General features: G+C 40.7%; 1 protein-coding gene across 1 annotated transcript in view; it reads left to right on the top strand.

The window, feature by feature from the left end:
* LOC121886375 (heparan sulfate glucosamine 3-O-sulfotransferase 3A1-like) overlaps positions 1-15,564 on the top strand; it is a 33,383-nt gene extending 17,819 nt beyond the window's left edge. Inside the window, exon 2 of the mRNA XM_042396291.1 lies at positions 13,688-15,564. Coding sequence (XP_042252225.1) covers positions 13,688-14,309 — 622 coding nt within the window. The 3' untranslated portion in view covers positions 14,310-15,564. The remainder of the gene's footprint in view (positions 1-13,687) is intronic.
* The last annotated feature ends 614 nt before the right edge of the window (positions 15,565-16,178 follow it).

Here is a 16,178-nt window from a genome sequence, read left to right as displayed (position 1 = left end):
ATTTTGGTAATTTGTTTTTACCAAGCTCATTATTTATTCTCACCGGTGTTTAAGGAGAAGAAGAAGAAGAAGAAGAAGAAAAAACTCCTATCAAATATTTAAAGCCGCTAGATGTGAGTAAAGGAACATAATCTTCATATGCCTCTGTCTGTTCCTCTCTGGCACTACAATCTAGGAAAAAAAAAAACCCAGAGAGATTCCGCGAGCCCGTTTGTAATGAGTTTATGTCAAAAGAAGCGATAAGAGGGAGCATTCATACATGCTAATCTCTGCCCCTCTCTGCTTCTTCTGTGGTGGCAGGACGGCGCGGAGGGTGCGAGCTCGCTGGTGTGCTCTCGCTGTGGCTTGGCACAAAGATGAGGGAAGCGATGTGACGGTGCCAGGCGCTTTGTATTCTGAGCCTGGGAGTGAAGGGATAGAGGGAGGAAAGAGGAGGGAGGGGAAAAAAAACGAAATAGGAAAAGGCAGTAGACAGAGAAGAAGAAAGCATGGAGACAGTGTAATCACTTTTACACTCCCCGATACCGCTGTCCACGTGACGCTTGACTCTTATCCCCCACTCCCAATATCTCACACTGTCTATCTGCCTCTCCTTTTTTCAGTCTTCTTATTCAGTCTAAACAGTAACTTGAGCTCTTGGGGGGGTTTTGTATGTGTTGCATATGTGCAGCACTGTTTTGCTATCTTGTTAACTTTTTTTGTTCAGCTAGGTAAGCTTAGACTCCTGTTTAAAGTTAACTGTCAAATATTTGGCTTTCATTATGTTACAGCTATCGAATTTCATATGGAAATTATGTTTTACTGCCTCTTGCCCTCTGCTGACTATAGGTCCTGAGACAAAGTACTGTAACAGAGTAAAAAAAAACGTAATGCAATTCAGCATGATGGCAGCCGAAACCGACACCGGCTCTCCGCTGCGAGGTAGTCCACGACGTCTAGAGAGTAAAATGCAGTGATGTTCTGAATTCACAGCGAGAAGATCTGCCAGCCTGTCTGCTCCAGCTCTGTTGGCTGAGATACTACCTGACTAATTTTGGCTTCTCTATATGCTTGTATTTGAACAGAACAATGACTCCTTTTCAGAAGTCGTTCTATTTTAGAAAATCCCAGGTGGTTTACAGTCAGAGCTCTCAGAAGTAAGCCAACAAGACTGAGACTCGGGCTTTCAACCTGTCAAGTTCTTACTTTTAATTGTATGTGTGTATATATGTGTGTGTGTGTGTGTGTGTGTGTGGTACAGTATGCCGCTGTGTTATTATCAGTATGCTTACCTGTGCTGCCGGTATGAAATGGAAATGTCGTTGAAGATTAAAGCAGACATTCTGAATAAGATTTGGGTTTTTGAGGGTGCACATGACATCATCTCTGCAAGCTTTTCATCCTTGTGTGTGAGTGTGCATCGTGTGTGTGTGTAAAGTGATGCGACAAACACAGTCTGTTTTATGATGTAGCAACAACCACACACACACATAGTACAGTCACCACCACACCCAGCGCCTCCTCATCTCATTCCTCCCTTCCTTCAGCCTCGCCTTTCTCACTCCCCACATCTCTTTTTTTTGTTTGTTTTATACAGATTAATATCCGTCCTCATCTCTTCTTAAAGGATAAAGATGACTTTATTTTTCTTATTGTCAACAAATTCCATTAAAAGACCAAACCAACAATGAACTGATCCTACTAATAAGTTAGTAATCTGTAACAAAATCACAATATACTGTAGCTTATTCCTCTTAGAGCTCCATTGTTATCCAAAAACTATTAAAAACACATTGCATCACATCACTGCACTGCACTGGGTGACAAGTTCATTTTGAGTCAACCCCACATACACCATCCTTTTGCCGAAAGCGCCAAATGTCTATTAATCATTGGCTGAAAATAGTCCCCAACAAATAAACTATTTCCTCCAGTTTGAGTAACTTTTGCAAAAAAAACCCCACAGTGCCTACAGTGAGAATTATTGAGCCCTTTAAAGAAATTAAACTATATATTTATGACATGTTTTATTTACATCTTCACAAGGAATGTATGGGCTTGGCACTGAGGTCCACAGACAGGATGTCAGCAAGTATCGAGAGATGAACGAACACATCGTTGCTTTAATTCTTTTCACGGCATTAGTAGTTAACAAAAAGAAAGACTACAGCATAACGCCCGCCTTACTGTACATGTTAATGTTACCTGTCAGTGAAACCATCATAAATGTTCCTCCCTATGTGTAACCGTGACAGTAATTCTCTCACTTTTACAGGAGCTCCCCGCTGGATGCTTGTCGACTTGTTCTGCTGTAACACAAACCGTGGCAAGTCCTACCGCTATGTGTGTTATAATAGAAAACAGATGCAGGCACAAAAAAAAAAAAAGTGAATCTAGTCGGGATTGAAAGCGGTGAAGAATTGTGGATTGTTCATTTGCCAGAGATTGAAATAAGCTGCAATTTATCATTCCCCCCCACTGTCGCAGTGCATTTTATAGCAGGACAGGTAATGGAGCAATGCTTGATAAGGATATATATTGCACTGACAAAAACAATGGTGCTTGTTTTGACTTAATATGATAAAAGACATGCATGTTTTTGCATGAATAATACTGTTTTCTTGTATCTGCAATAGATACATTTTTATAGCTGTTGCCATACTGAAGATACTAACGCTCAGTGAGAGAACAGTGGCATTTAAGCACATTCCCAGGAGTTAAATGACCAAACGTGTCTGTGTGTGTATAAAACGTTTTCTCGAGTCCACTCACGTTTTCCTTGCACTGATAACTGTAATGAAACCATCATCTCTGATCTTACAAGACTGTGTTTAATAAGTCGCCTTTTGGAATACTTATTAGATCATAGAGGAAGGGCTGGGGAACAGGGCAGAGCAGGAAAAAAATATTTCTTCCTCAGAACATCAGAGGGGAACGGAGGAGAACCTCTACAAAACACCATCATATGCTCGTAGAGCTGTTTGATGATTGAAGATCCCCGAAAGTCTTTAAAAAAGGGAAAAATGAAAGTACAGTGCATCACCTTACACAAGAGGTTGCACATTTTTGGGGGGAGTTTTTCACCCCGATGAAAAAGAGAAAATGTCAGATGGGATAAGTGTTTGCTGGTGAAATAAATATCACCAGTGTGCTTGAGAAATGTTTAGGAATGCTTGTGCCAGTGTGTGTGTCTCAGTCTACAAAGTAGAGAAGGGGGATGGGGATTGTCTTTTTGCCAGCCCATCATTTTGCAGCTGTGTTCGTAGAAGGATCTGAAAACCGGGCTTTAGTTATCAGAGTTTAGCCTCTATATTTTTTTAAATCATAAGCTTTTATGTCTTTTTCTGAGCTCTAATATTTGAGTTTCTTCTTCTTCTTCTCGACACCGAGAGCAGCAGAGGCTGGGATGTGCCAGCGGAACAAAAATGTGGCTCATAACGGCTATCTTTTTAGTGACAGTCTATGTGGCATATTCAGCAGACTGAAATGTTTATATTGAATGTTTCAGCAGCTTGAAAATCACCATGGTAATGGTCCCAAAGACAAAAGCCCTAGCCTTTTGTCATGGGTAATTATCGCAGAGCAGTCCCCTCAAAGCCTTCCATTTGGCTCTGAACAAATTCACATTTAATTTTGCTCTCATGCATTTGACACAGAGCTTTTTATTTTTTTGTATCCAAATCAGGCTTAAATGTAGAATTTAAATACCCATTGAAATGGTTTCCGTTTGAGTCAAGTGGTTCTCTGTGATTTTTCTCCCTCAGATTATTTCAATACTTGAAACTATAGAGAAAGGATAAAGAGGGCTGTAGAAAGACCACTTGAATTTCCCCTAATGAAGCCACCTTCAGTATATAAGTGAACATTCAAGAAGCACAATACCTTGAAAATGAGATCTGGTATTAAACCCAAGTTTTAGGTGTCTTATCTCCCACACGCTGTTGAGTCCCTAAAAACTGACTTGGCAGAAAGAAAAATAGCAGTGAGCTGTTGCCAAAGCCGATCCCACTGAAGTGTCATCTCCACATGCTCTGTCTCAAACTGCATGTAACTCCGAACAAGTGGGTCAGAGAAATATGAAAAAGTAATGTGAGCACTGTGTCTGAGAATCTACTCAGAGTAGACACATACACTCCATGTGATGACATTAGATATACAGAACTCTTCTTCTTTGGGTCATATTTTGGTGGTTAGGTTGCCTCATAATTTGGTTTAATGGAGCATGAATCACAAAATGCAAAATATAGCCTTGTCTTTGTTGGCTGCTTTCAGTTTGTTTTGGTTTTTTCAGACTCTCCAGGGAATAATCAGACTCAGTTCTGCATCTCAGCTAATTCAGACACAGGCTTACAACTACCATATTTTACAACCAGCATTGAAATGCATCTCAAATTACATTGTAATCACACCTGTCCACATGAAAACCCAGGTGTAAATGCACTAAAGGAGCATTATGGACAGATTGAAATTCACTATCTCAAACCATCCAGGGAGCACCGTAAATAGAAATACACACATACGTGTTCTGGTACCACTTTCAAAGTTACTGCATCTCCAACAATGTTAAAGGGGACGTATCATGCTTTTTGTCATTTTCTGTTGACAACATTTTCTGTTATTTCTATACTCCTCGAACTGACGACAGACTGTTCGTGCATGTCCACAAACCGTCAGTTTCCCGCAGGCTTTGTTGCTCAGTGTTGCTATGTGTTGTCGCTGTTTTCCACTCGCATATTTGGGATTGGATTCAGGTTCAAACATGTACACGTGTCTCCATTTTGAGTATAGAATGAAAAAAAAGGAGTGAAATCCTACTACTATTGTTTGTTTAGGTAACCTCTGCTGTGACCGAGGGGCAGCTTTCCTGAAGCTGGCCAATCAGAACAGAGTGGGTTCACTGGGAGGCGGGCCTTAAAGAGACAGGAGATAAAACATCCTGTTTCACACAGAAGCTGATCTGAAGGGCTGCATAAATGGCCAGTATATGATAAATAAGGATTTTTTTGAACTGTAAATCATGCAAAGATATTCCAGTAGAGCCCCCAAATATAAATATAAACCTAGAAATGTGCATAATATGTCCCCTTTAAAGACCAGTTGTGCACAAGTTTGTCTTGATCTGCAGCAGAGCTGATAGAGAGTAAACCTCAGGCTATGGGAGAAAAAGAGAAAACCCTTTTAGATTCAGAACCAGAGAAAAAAAGAATCTGAATGAAGGGAATTAAATTGTTTGTATTGTTTGGCAAATAGACTTGGCTTTTTTTTTTTGTACATGGCACAACTTTTGTTTTTTAGCTCATATTGCTGTGGGGGTGGCAGTGTCAGCTGGTCAGTACATATCATATAAAATGGGAGTTGTATTTGAGATATTTATGTCCGTCTCTATTTCTTCTTTCTATTTTTGCTCTTTCACTTCCTCTCTTTCTCTCTCTCTCTTACTCTTTTTTCCGTCCTTCCATCACTATCACCTATCTTCCTCACTCCAACACCTCACCCCTCTCTCCTCTCTGCTGATACGCAGTCCGGAGCCGCTAGTCGATGTCTAAAAGGCTTCAGTCGGCTCCGACGTGTCCTGCAGCCTCTTTACCTCCTCACTCACTCTTCCACCACAGTTAGAAAGGGTGAATAATTCACAAGCAAGTCGCCATAAAGATAAAGCTTATTTTTCCCCCTTACGCAATAAACCGGGGACTTACACTCAGCACCGAGGAAAAAAAAAAAAAAAAAAAAAAGAAGGATTCTGTTAAAAACACTGTTGATAAATTTATAAGAACATACTGCAAAGCTAACTCTATAAATTTTTTACTAAATCGCATAGCGGTTGTTGTATGGAAAGGAAAAAGGAGAGGAAAACTCAATGCTCGGTGGTATGGCGAGTGTCCAGCAGGGAGATTTATTTGTACAAGCTTTTATGAAAAAAAAAAAAAAAAAATGTTTTACTACAGTGTATGATACAATATTATTCTTGTACTCCATTTATAATCAATTTCACCCAGTAACAAATTTCATAAGTCTTGATTATTTTTTCTCTCCAGACATTATTTATGAGGTCGCTAATATTTCAGCATATATGAAGAAATAGAAATTTTTCCAAGTGTAGCCACATATATCAACCGAGATGAATTACAATGGCGAGATGCCAGCGCTGTTTTTTTTTTTCAAATTTGGTGTTTGAGACTAGAAGTTTGTGTTCCAACGTTTCCAGCAGCCAGTAGTGCATGCAACTGAATCAGAGATGCAACTTTGTGAGGCTTAGTACTATTTCCCATGTTGCTTTTCTCCAGTTTTCTCTGGTATTATTGATTAACTTTCCCTCATTGTGTCCCCCCCCCTATTTAGGCCAAAAGGAGGACAGCAGGTTTTATCCTTCACATAGTTTCCCACTTGTCTGTGTCTTTTCATATCTCTGGGAAGTTTTTAACAAAGTTGTTTGATTAATGACTCAGACGTTTTCAAAGGTTTGATCTCAAACTATTTTGGATTGTCTTGATTTCCTGCTCTTCTGTCGGCCAGAGCGTCCTCCCATGCCTCTTACCAGCAACCAGAGGCTTTTGAGACCCATTCACATCATTCTCCTCTAATTTGAAATAATCATCAATCTGAGAATGAATTTCCTGTTATTTTAAAGCAGACGTTTTCAAAGTTTTTCATCCACAGCGACATTGTTATCTTATGTGTCCCCAGAGTCGCGCAGGGTTTCTTTCCTTTCCTACTTATTCTTTATCAAAACCTTGTCATCTCCCAAAGGAAAACTGTAGACCCTGTCCTCCCATTTTGTTTTTCCGAGGAACAAACGACTCCCTTATCTAGTAATTGTGTGTCTCTCAAAATTGCTTCCTACCCCCTACAGTTCCCATGTACCACTCCGGTTTCATTCTTTATTTCCAAGAGCCCACCCTGGATAATTTCAACTTAATTCAAAGTGAAAATTGCTTGAGAATTTTCTTTTTCTTCATTAACAGAATAACTAGGTTCTGTATAAGAAGTGGAATATTTTGACTTTTTATTGTATTATACTGGACCAATTAGCCATAAACAAAAGTGTACACAACATAAGTAGTTTTAGGTGAAGTCAGAATTAGGTCATACCTGCCAACAAGGTGCAACAAAACCGAGTAAAAAGCCAATAAGTACTTTATCAAACCACCTGTTCAACAAGCATAAACATGTAGAAAAGTGATATTTTCCACTGCTTTACCCTCAGTGTCCCATCCGCTGCTGGTATGTTTTACCACAGCGTGCTGGTTAAACTAATAACACGAAAGCTGTCTGTATGTAGCCTCACTCTTTATCTGCCACGTATCATAAAATCTGGCAAATTCTTGTAAACGTAGCTGTTGGCTGAGACAAACCAGTCCCTCCTCTCTACCAGTAGTACCTGCAGGCAGTGAATCACATCTGCAGCAGAGGGAGGAGGACAGAGGACAAGAGGAAAGACTGCCTGCACACAGAGCAGCTGTGCACACGCCCTTTGAATTGGGTTGTGGTGACAGTGACAGTGTGCAGATTGCGTTTCATAGACGGTCTGGCAAATCGGGTAACGTCAGACAAACATACAGAACTTATGGATCCGTGTGTATGATGACTATTCATAATAAAAGCTGAGTGTCATGCAAATTATGGAGGTTTCCTAGGAGAAACAACCAAACAGGAGCACAGCGGGGAAAGGGTTAAAAATAGGGAGACTCAGGTGAAAATGTTGGTTGGTATGCATATTTTATCACTATAATGAAAAATATTGAAAAGTAGAGTTCAGTTTGAAGTTTGTCTTGAAAGCAGGGATCTCCACTCATGTTCCAAGGGGACAGTCAAGCTTTTATTACAATCAATGGCAACAATATTTCAGTGATCGACACACACTCAGCCAGGGAGGAGGGTTTAATCAAGTCAAAATCACCATCCCTTGGTTGGAATAAAATCCTACACATTGTTTGCCCTTGATTTGATTTGATTATTCAATGTCCAAACAGCAGAACACACTAGATGCTCTGTGCTGTGTGATTTCGACTGCAGTAATCCCAAGTAGCCATGTTGGAAGAGTACTTAACTATCCAGGAGGGGCGAGGATTTAGAGCTGTAAAGTGCAGGTATGCAGGCAAAGGTGACACAGTGCACAAGGATTATAAATCCAGTGGAGGGGGAGAAAAAAAAGGTCAGATGGGTTGAACCTGAAGGTCTGAGGCTGTCGGGGTAACAGAACAAACGAGCGGGACTGTCTGCTGCCGGGGAGCTCACACCTGTAATCCCTTGAATTATAAATACCCGTATCCCTCACCGCCCAGCCTCGGCCACATTTCACCACTCGCTGCCCTCCCCACTCTCTAAGAATTAATACAAAGGGAGGTGAATTAGAGTTTATAGCAAACATGCCATTTTGTCATTCATTATGTTTCCATGGGAATCCCAGAGTAATTTGCAGAGGTTGTTACACGCCAACTTCCCACATCATATCTTTCCCTCGCATGCCATATTGTGTGGCAGCACTGCTGGTGATTGCAGCCTGCAGGGCAGGTAAAGAGTTGTGTTGTTGCACAAGGTTGACAGAGCAGTAAAGCTTTGAGCTCAGAGGAGTGGGCTTTCCCCTCATCGCACAGCAGCCATTACTCTAAATCACCCTCCCCTCCTTTCTCTCTGACCTCCGCTAGCATCCACTGACCTGGAAAATATCTGGTGAGTCCAAGCCACCAGGAGCGGCACTGGCCCTTGCTTCGCCTGCAAACAGCAGAAATATTGAGCCAATTACAAGATTATTATCTGGTGGTAGTGGCAGGGGAACACTGTGGGAGTGTATTTATGCCTGCCAGGGCTCCCTGCTGGAAGAGGAAAAATGAATCAAAGGCTTGTGGGGGGAGAAGTGGACAGCATTCATGCCCACTTGCCTCTATGTCTTTACAACTCCCGTCAATTGACAGACATTGGCCCCGATCCAAGCCCCCCTTTTTCTGAAAGGTCCAGGATAACACCAGGAAACGGCCCATTCGGAGCTGATCGCTTGTTAGTTTTTTTTACTCCTCCCTAATTCATATGTCATGCTGTCATATTGTGCGTGTACCCGATTTGCAGTAAATAAGACCTTATGGTGCATTTAGACATGAACTTTTTTTTGGCGTTGGTATAAGAGGCAGACATGAGTCACAGCCCGTATATGAGAGCAGAGTTGAGTTTGGTTCGTGAGTGAAATGAGTTCAATGGGGAAAACGAAAGCAGTGCATCAGGACCCTTATTCCAAAGTGCTTGCTTTATAGACGAGCCTACAAAGAATGCATTGAGTGATGTATTGCACGTTACTGTGTACATTGGATTTGGTCTCTAAAAAGGGAATAGAGCTGTTCGAATGAGTCCTGGCATCCTTTTCTAGCTAGTTAATTCCATATGAGAGGAATGACGTACAGTAACAACATGTGCTATGTTCTGTCATGTACACAAGCTGTTTGTTTGTTATTTTCTAAACATATTAGTCATCTTAAATAGTGTTTCTTGTTTCTCTCCAGAGCTGAAACGCATGCCAATAGAAGGGAATTTGATTTAGGAGAGAGGCTCTGGTTCATGTGCCGTGTTTCTTATTTCGGTTTGGGTCTGCGTCTCGTTTCATGAGTAGATCCTGCTGCCTGTGTTTCATGCATCAATGTACTTAGGGAGTCATATTTTAGCAGCACAATGAAGACATCAAAGCAGAATCTGGAACTGCAGTAAATCTCAAGCACTTGGACGGTTTGTCATCTGTTACATCACCTACTCTGCCAATAAAGTTTCATTAGAAAGTGCTGCATGCTTCTGCTGTAGGATGGAAAGAAATACTCCAGTGTCGTTCACTTACTGTAAAACCAAGTGCCTTTGCCCAACTAAAACTTTTTTTTATTGCTTGTATAACATTGGTGTGCATTTGTGCTGAAACAGTTGGTTGACTGATTAATTGATCAACAGTAAATTAATTTACAACTGGTTTGATAATCAATTAATTGGTATAATTGTGCTAAAATGCCAAATGTGAACTGGTTCCAGGTTCTAAAATTTGAGGATTTGCTTTAGAGGTCTTCAGGGGTCCAAAATTATGCATCTGATCCAAAATTGAACCATGCAAATCCCACCTGGACCTGACATGTATGAATTAATTTACATAAAAAAAAGAGACTAAACCCAAATGAGACATGAGAATAATTAAACCCAATCCAAAATACAGTCGATCCAAACACAACAAATAAAGAAACAAGAAACAACCTTTTGACACTCAGACCCGAGGCCCAAGGAAATAGAACAGGACCCCCATTAGACGTAGAATAATTTGGACCTGACATGACTCAGGTCATGGTTCAAGTCTCTATTACCGAGAATTAATTTGCTTATCTCTGGTTAATTTCATTGTAAATTGAATGTGCAAGCAAATGTTAGCATGCTAACATGGTAAAGATGGTGAAAATGGAAAACATTATACTTGCTTAACATCCTTCTAAACCTAACCCTAACCCTAAAGTTACTTTTTCCTCATCGTCATAGCAATAGTAAACACCACAACAATCAAAGTTATGGTTTTTAAAAACCTGTAACCCTGGTATGATTGCTGTGTTCATATTTGCCCAAAGAAATTGCTCAAGGGATGAAAATGAACCAGAGTCCAATTCAACTGGACAAAACACACAAGTTTGAAAAAGCGGTTTGTTTTTTACATTTTCTAGATTAAACAATTCATCAACTAATCATAATAATATCATGATAAAAAAAACACAATTTGCAGCTCTAGTGAATTTCATTTGTCTAAGAAACTGAACAAGAATGTATCTGTTTCATACGACTGCACTTCGCAGATGAACCTGAAACCATTCTCCCAATAACTCCTATAAAATTTACATCAACCTGAATACATGAGTGCTTTATGACTTTATACTTGGACTTCCAAACATGGCTGGCTTCATGTTGCACACCAATACCACATACCTCGCTGACCCTGAAAATCCCCCAAGAGTGCCCTCGCACCGCCACACCACCGCTGTGAGTGCATCGACCACAGAACAAGCTCGACGCACGCCATCAAATATGGATGCTTCCTTTAGTACAGGCTCATTTCTTTTTCATAACACAATAATGCTCTCTTTTGCGTCATAAAGTTGTGGAAAGGGCTGTTTCCGAAAGCACGGTGGTGTTTCCCAAATCAGCATGTTGCATGTTCTTTATTATTGACTTGTCAGCTTAGTAGCCATCGGATTCCCTGATGGCATTGGTGTGACCTGTGTTTGTTTTAAAGCACCATTATACAGTCTCACTTTGCCTCTTCAGGCGATGGAGCAGAGCTAATGTGAGAGGAAAGGAGCCTTGTCCTTGTACCTCTTTAAACAGCTGTATGAGAGCTTGCAGATACCGAGAGGACTCAGGGGGTCAGGTGATGGTCAATGTTGCCAGCGGATGTCAAGACGTCTGCGCACCCTTGTTGCAGCCCGTGCTCTTATCGACCACTTCCTTCGCGTCCCCTCTTGTGCTGACCTCGTGATCTGTTCCTTCGCTGAGTAGATCCACTCAGCCTCAAAGGCTGGATGTGTTTAGACATTGGCCCGAAGGTATTGACTTATAGCTTTTGGATCTATTTCACTTCATACGCTGAGCTCAACCGGCAGCTGTTTCAAAGCATGGCATGAAAAAACACAGAAGACACATTCATGCTGTCTTCTCAATAATCATGACTCTGTTGCAGTTTGGAGTTCTTCCTCTGACATGGTTTATTTTGGAGTAATCACGGACTGAATTATTTTCCATATTCCTCCTACAAAGTCTCATCCAAATGTTTTGATTTTCATTATCCATCTCTTTGTAAGAGTAAAAACATAACATTCTGGAGTGTCGACTGAGGAGAGAAGACTGTCCTCTCCTCTCAAGAAAAACAACTTATGAGTCTTGAATTATGAGTCTTGTCCGTCTGGAGCAAAGGCGGAAAGAGTGTAACATTGTTTTAGAGGCACAAAGAGGGAGTAGGACCCTAACCATAGCGGTGCCAGATGAGAAAATGGTTTTATTGTCGTAACAGTGATTTGTAAGGAACAGACAAATATATCGTCTTGACGATGGAGGCGTCAAATTAGAAAATGCATGCATGTGTCTTTCTGGGGGGGCAGTTGGAATACTTCGCTGTTTCATTTGGAGGACCTGTTTGAGGAAAAGACGTCAGTGAAACCAACCATCGCATTCATCACGACAGCTGGTGTTTTTCAGAAACACGTTCCGTTTGTGTAAAGCTCGTCCTCAGCAAAGATTTCAGTGTCCTCTGCCTCATTTCGTTCTGTCTATGTGAAACGGACCGTGATTGTTTACCAGCCTTATTGCAAGGCAGAAAAAACAGCGCCCATCACACCACATCGCCGGTTGGAAGGAGCCCACGTTCGCCAGTGGACGCCACTGCATGGTCCCATAAACAACAGATTGAAGTGTCGAGACTTCTTCGGTCTTTAGAAATTGCGTTTAGCGTCTCAGTAGTTCTGTCACGGGCGGCAAACTTCATCTACCCTGGGAGCGGGCCCGGCCACTTTGTCAGCGCCAGTCCTCACTTTAAGCAGCACCAGCCAAGCAGATGAATAATTGACACCTGCATTCTGTACTTTGGTGAATTTTAAAGCTGTATTCTGCAGCGGCTCTAAATGGCAGAGGGAGGGCACGTTAATCATTCATGGGCTGCTTTTACCCACTTTGCTTAAGGTCAGTGTCCTTAAGGCGGCTGGGCAGAAGGAAAGTGGAGAAAGAGGAGTGGGAGTGGAGGTGTGGCAAGGCCAAATGGATTAGCTTGTTTTTTGACTCAAGCAGACATGAGCATCTTGCCAAATAAATGTTATAACCTCAGGATTTGCCTAATGGAATTTTTTTTTTTTTATCTAAATACTTGAGGTTTGATTTATGAGTATACTTTCATCCCTAGCGTTTAATTTCAGAGAGGTGAGCACATTTTGATTCAGTCTATGATTACAGTTTCACAGTGTGTTCACATTGCCCAAGTGGAACTGTTAAACCCACAAAGCGATACCCAAAATTATGTTTCAAATAAATACAATGTTCTGTGAGGAGAAAAACACTCATTTTTCACTGTCCGACGGAGGGGAAACTGCAGCATTGAAATAGTTTTCTGATGTTTGTCCATCATTGGTTGGAAAAGGTGAAAGACAGGAAGGTGATTAATTATGCTGAGAGGGCCTTTCGGCTCAAATATCAATATTTTATAAACAACATTACATAGTATGGGTATAAAGATTGACATTCTTCTTTTCTTGCCATATGATAGCGAAGAATATCCCCTTTCAAATGGACCCATGGGAGTGCCGCTCTTGATTTCATATGCCTTCAGGCTACATTAAGGAATACTTGAGGTAGCATCAGCATGCTATCACCACAAGAATGTCTTTATACCCAGAGACGTGCCCGAACGTTGTGCTGCGCCAAAACTGCAAATCAACATTTGGTCTTCGCCTCTTGGCAGCTAATTGAGCTTAGAGAAAAAGACGTGATAAAGATCAAATAAATAAACTCCTGCAAATAAACTGTTTCCAATGTTATTCTTGATTGATTGGATTCAGAATATTTGATGACACAGAGTTCGTCCAATTGTAATGTTTATTGTAATAAGAGCAGTCGAACAACTGCGGTAGTTCACGCGTGTGTCTCAGTCAAAGGTGCAGGTCAAACAAATTTCTCACTTCCTTTTTTTCCCCTTCTCTTTTTCCTTTTCTCCTCTCAGGGAATTAATGCCCAAAACCCTAGAGGGCCAGATCACCATGGAGAAAACCCCCAGCTACTTTGTGACCAGAGAGGCTCCAGCCCGGATCTCCGCCATGTCCCGGGACACCAAGCTGATCGTCGTCGTGAGGGACCCCGTCACCAGGGCTATCTCGGACTACACACAGACGCTGTCTAAGAAGCCTGACATTCCCTCTTTCGAGAGCCTCACCTTCAAAAACAGGACTACGGGGCTCATCGACACCTCGTGGAGCGCCATCCAGATCGGCATCTACGCCAAGCACCTGGACAACTGGCTGCAGTACTTCCCCATGGGCCAGATCCTGTTTGTTAGCGGCGAGCGGCTGATCAGCGACCCGGCCGGAGAGCTGGGTCGCGTGCAGGACTTCCTGGGGCTCAAGAGGATCATCACAGACAAACACTTTTACTTCAACCAGACCAAGGGTTTCCCGTGCCTCAAGAAGGCAGAGGGCAGCAGCAAGCCCCACTGCCTGGGCAAAACCAAAGGGCGGACCCATCCAAACATTAACCCTGAGGTGGTGCAGAGGCTACGGGACTTCTACAGGCCCTTCAACATGAAGTTCTACCAGATGACGGGACGTTTTTTTGGCTGGGATGACTGAATGTTTGTTTTCTCGGTGACACAGAGGAACGGCAGAAGAATGACGGAGTATTGGGGCCACTCTAGGGGGAGAAAAGAGAGATTTTGAGGATACAGTCGTAATATTTGAAGAAAAGCGTTAGATTGTGAGAATAAAGTCATAATTAAAAGGAAAATGTCAGAATATTTAACGAATGGAGGTGAAAATTTTACGAGAAATAAGTTATATAAGTTAAGATATATTAAAATATTAAAAATATTGGTTGCCGTACACTACAGTCAAAACATGTTTATGTGAGCAAAAATTATATTTAATTGAACTGTAATGCTGAAACATACATCTAATCTAATCTACCCAATCTAATTATAACATTTTGGTTGTTAGATCTTGAAATATTACCTTTTTCATATAAAAGTGATATTCATAATTCATAATATGATGGTGCTCCAATGGTGCTTTATTTTGGAAGAAAATTTACTTTTTATTTAATTTTTGTAATTTAGTTGTTATCATATTGTAGTTTATCTCAAAATATTGCCATTATATTGTCAAAATGTGAGAATAATGTCATAACTTTACATGAAAAAAGTTTTTTTTTTTGAGAACAACCAAAATGTTACAATACAAGTATTGGGTTATTCTCAAATATTATACATTTCTGCCCCAATATCTGAAGTTTGTTTGTTTTTTTATAATACTGCAATTCTAATTTTGAAATATTACTACTTTTTCCTCAAAATAATACAACTCATAAAATCTTAATTTTCCTAATATTATGACTTTTTCCACAATATTCTGATTTTAATCTCACAGTCTAACATTTTTCCTCCAACACAGGCTGTGAAGCTAAAAGAAACACAGCCTCAGCACTAACCCTAAGCAATATGTGGCTGTTACAGGAGAGAAAAAAAAGGCCCAATCTCCCCTCAGTGGCTCCCCTGATATGCAATATTTCACTGTTACATTTTTCAGAGCTGCCTCTAATCCACAATCATGGAGATGTTTTCCTCTAAAAAAAAGACGATAAAGTTGTTGAAGGATTTGCATCATATCTTCGTGCACTACAAGAAACTGTTTTTTTTTTTTTGTTTTTTTCTGTTTGGAAGTGTTTAGCTGTGACACAGAAAAATATTGTATGCAGTGCTTTTATAAGAAGTTGGGTGAAATCACATTGTGTCCAGGGGCTTTTGATAAAAGCCCTTACTGAGCGATTTAATGCCATATTTTAAACATACATAGCTGCTTTCAAATTTTAACATTTTTCTAGCAAAAAGAATATGAAAAGATAAAAATATATGTATTTTTGAAATGTATTTATTCAAGAAGTACACAAGCAGTATGTATGTATTTTGAATAACTCCTCAGTGATTATTTGCTTTCTTATTATTATGCTCCCCATGTCTCTAGAGTTTTCTTTGTCATATACTGTACACTAAAAACTTGTTATCCTCATTTTAATTTAAGCTCATTCATTCTAATACGTAACACTAGTCTCCACTTAGTTTTCAGTTCCAGCGCTGTTTTTTTCCAACGGTTGTCCCCCCCCCCCCCACTTTCAGCTAATGAATTTACAAGCAAAGATAAAGTAGCACTCTGTTGTCCAAGTAACAGCGACTCCAGTGGCAGGCCTTCCCAAACTGTGACTCAAATTTCCTCAACATGCCTCCTTGTGAATTGAATACACTTGATGTCACTGGCCTTCCTTTTGCCTCGAGGCGATGTGTGTGTGGATGTCTTTATAAACCCCAGGGAGCATGAGAACAATGGCCGAGTTGTGTTCCTAATTTATGTCTACTTGTATTGTGAGCCACTTTCTGAAAGCAGATGTGCCTCAAAAGACACAAAATCATCTGTGTTTTTTTGGTGTGAGCATCAGAAAAGAACCTAATC

The sequence above is a fragment of the Thunnus maccoyii genome, chromosome 20, assembly GCF_910596095.1.
Source record: "Thunnus maccoyii chromosome 20, fThuMac1.1, whole genome shotgun sequence".
In the NCBI taxonomy this organism is placed as follows: Eukaryota; Metazoa; Chordata; class Actinopteri; order Scombriformes; family Scombridae; genus Thunnus; species Thunnus maccoyii.
Note: the sequence above shows the minus strand (reverse complement) of the source record. Positions and strands in the feature narration are given on the sequence as shown.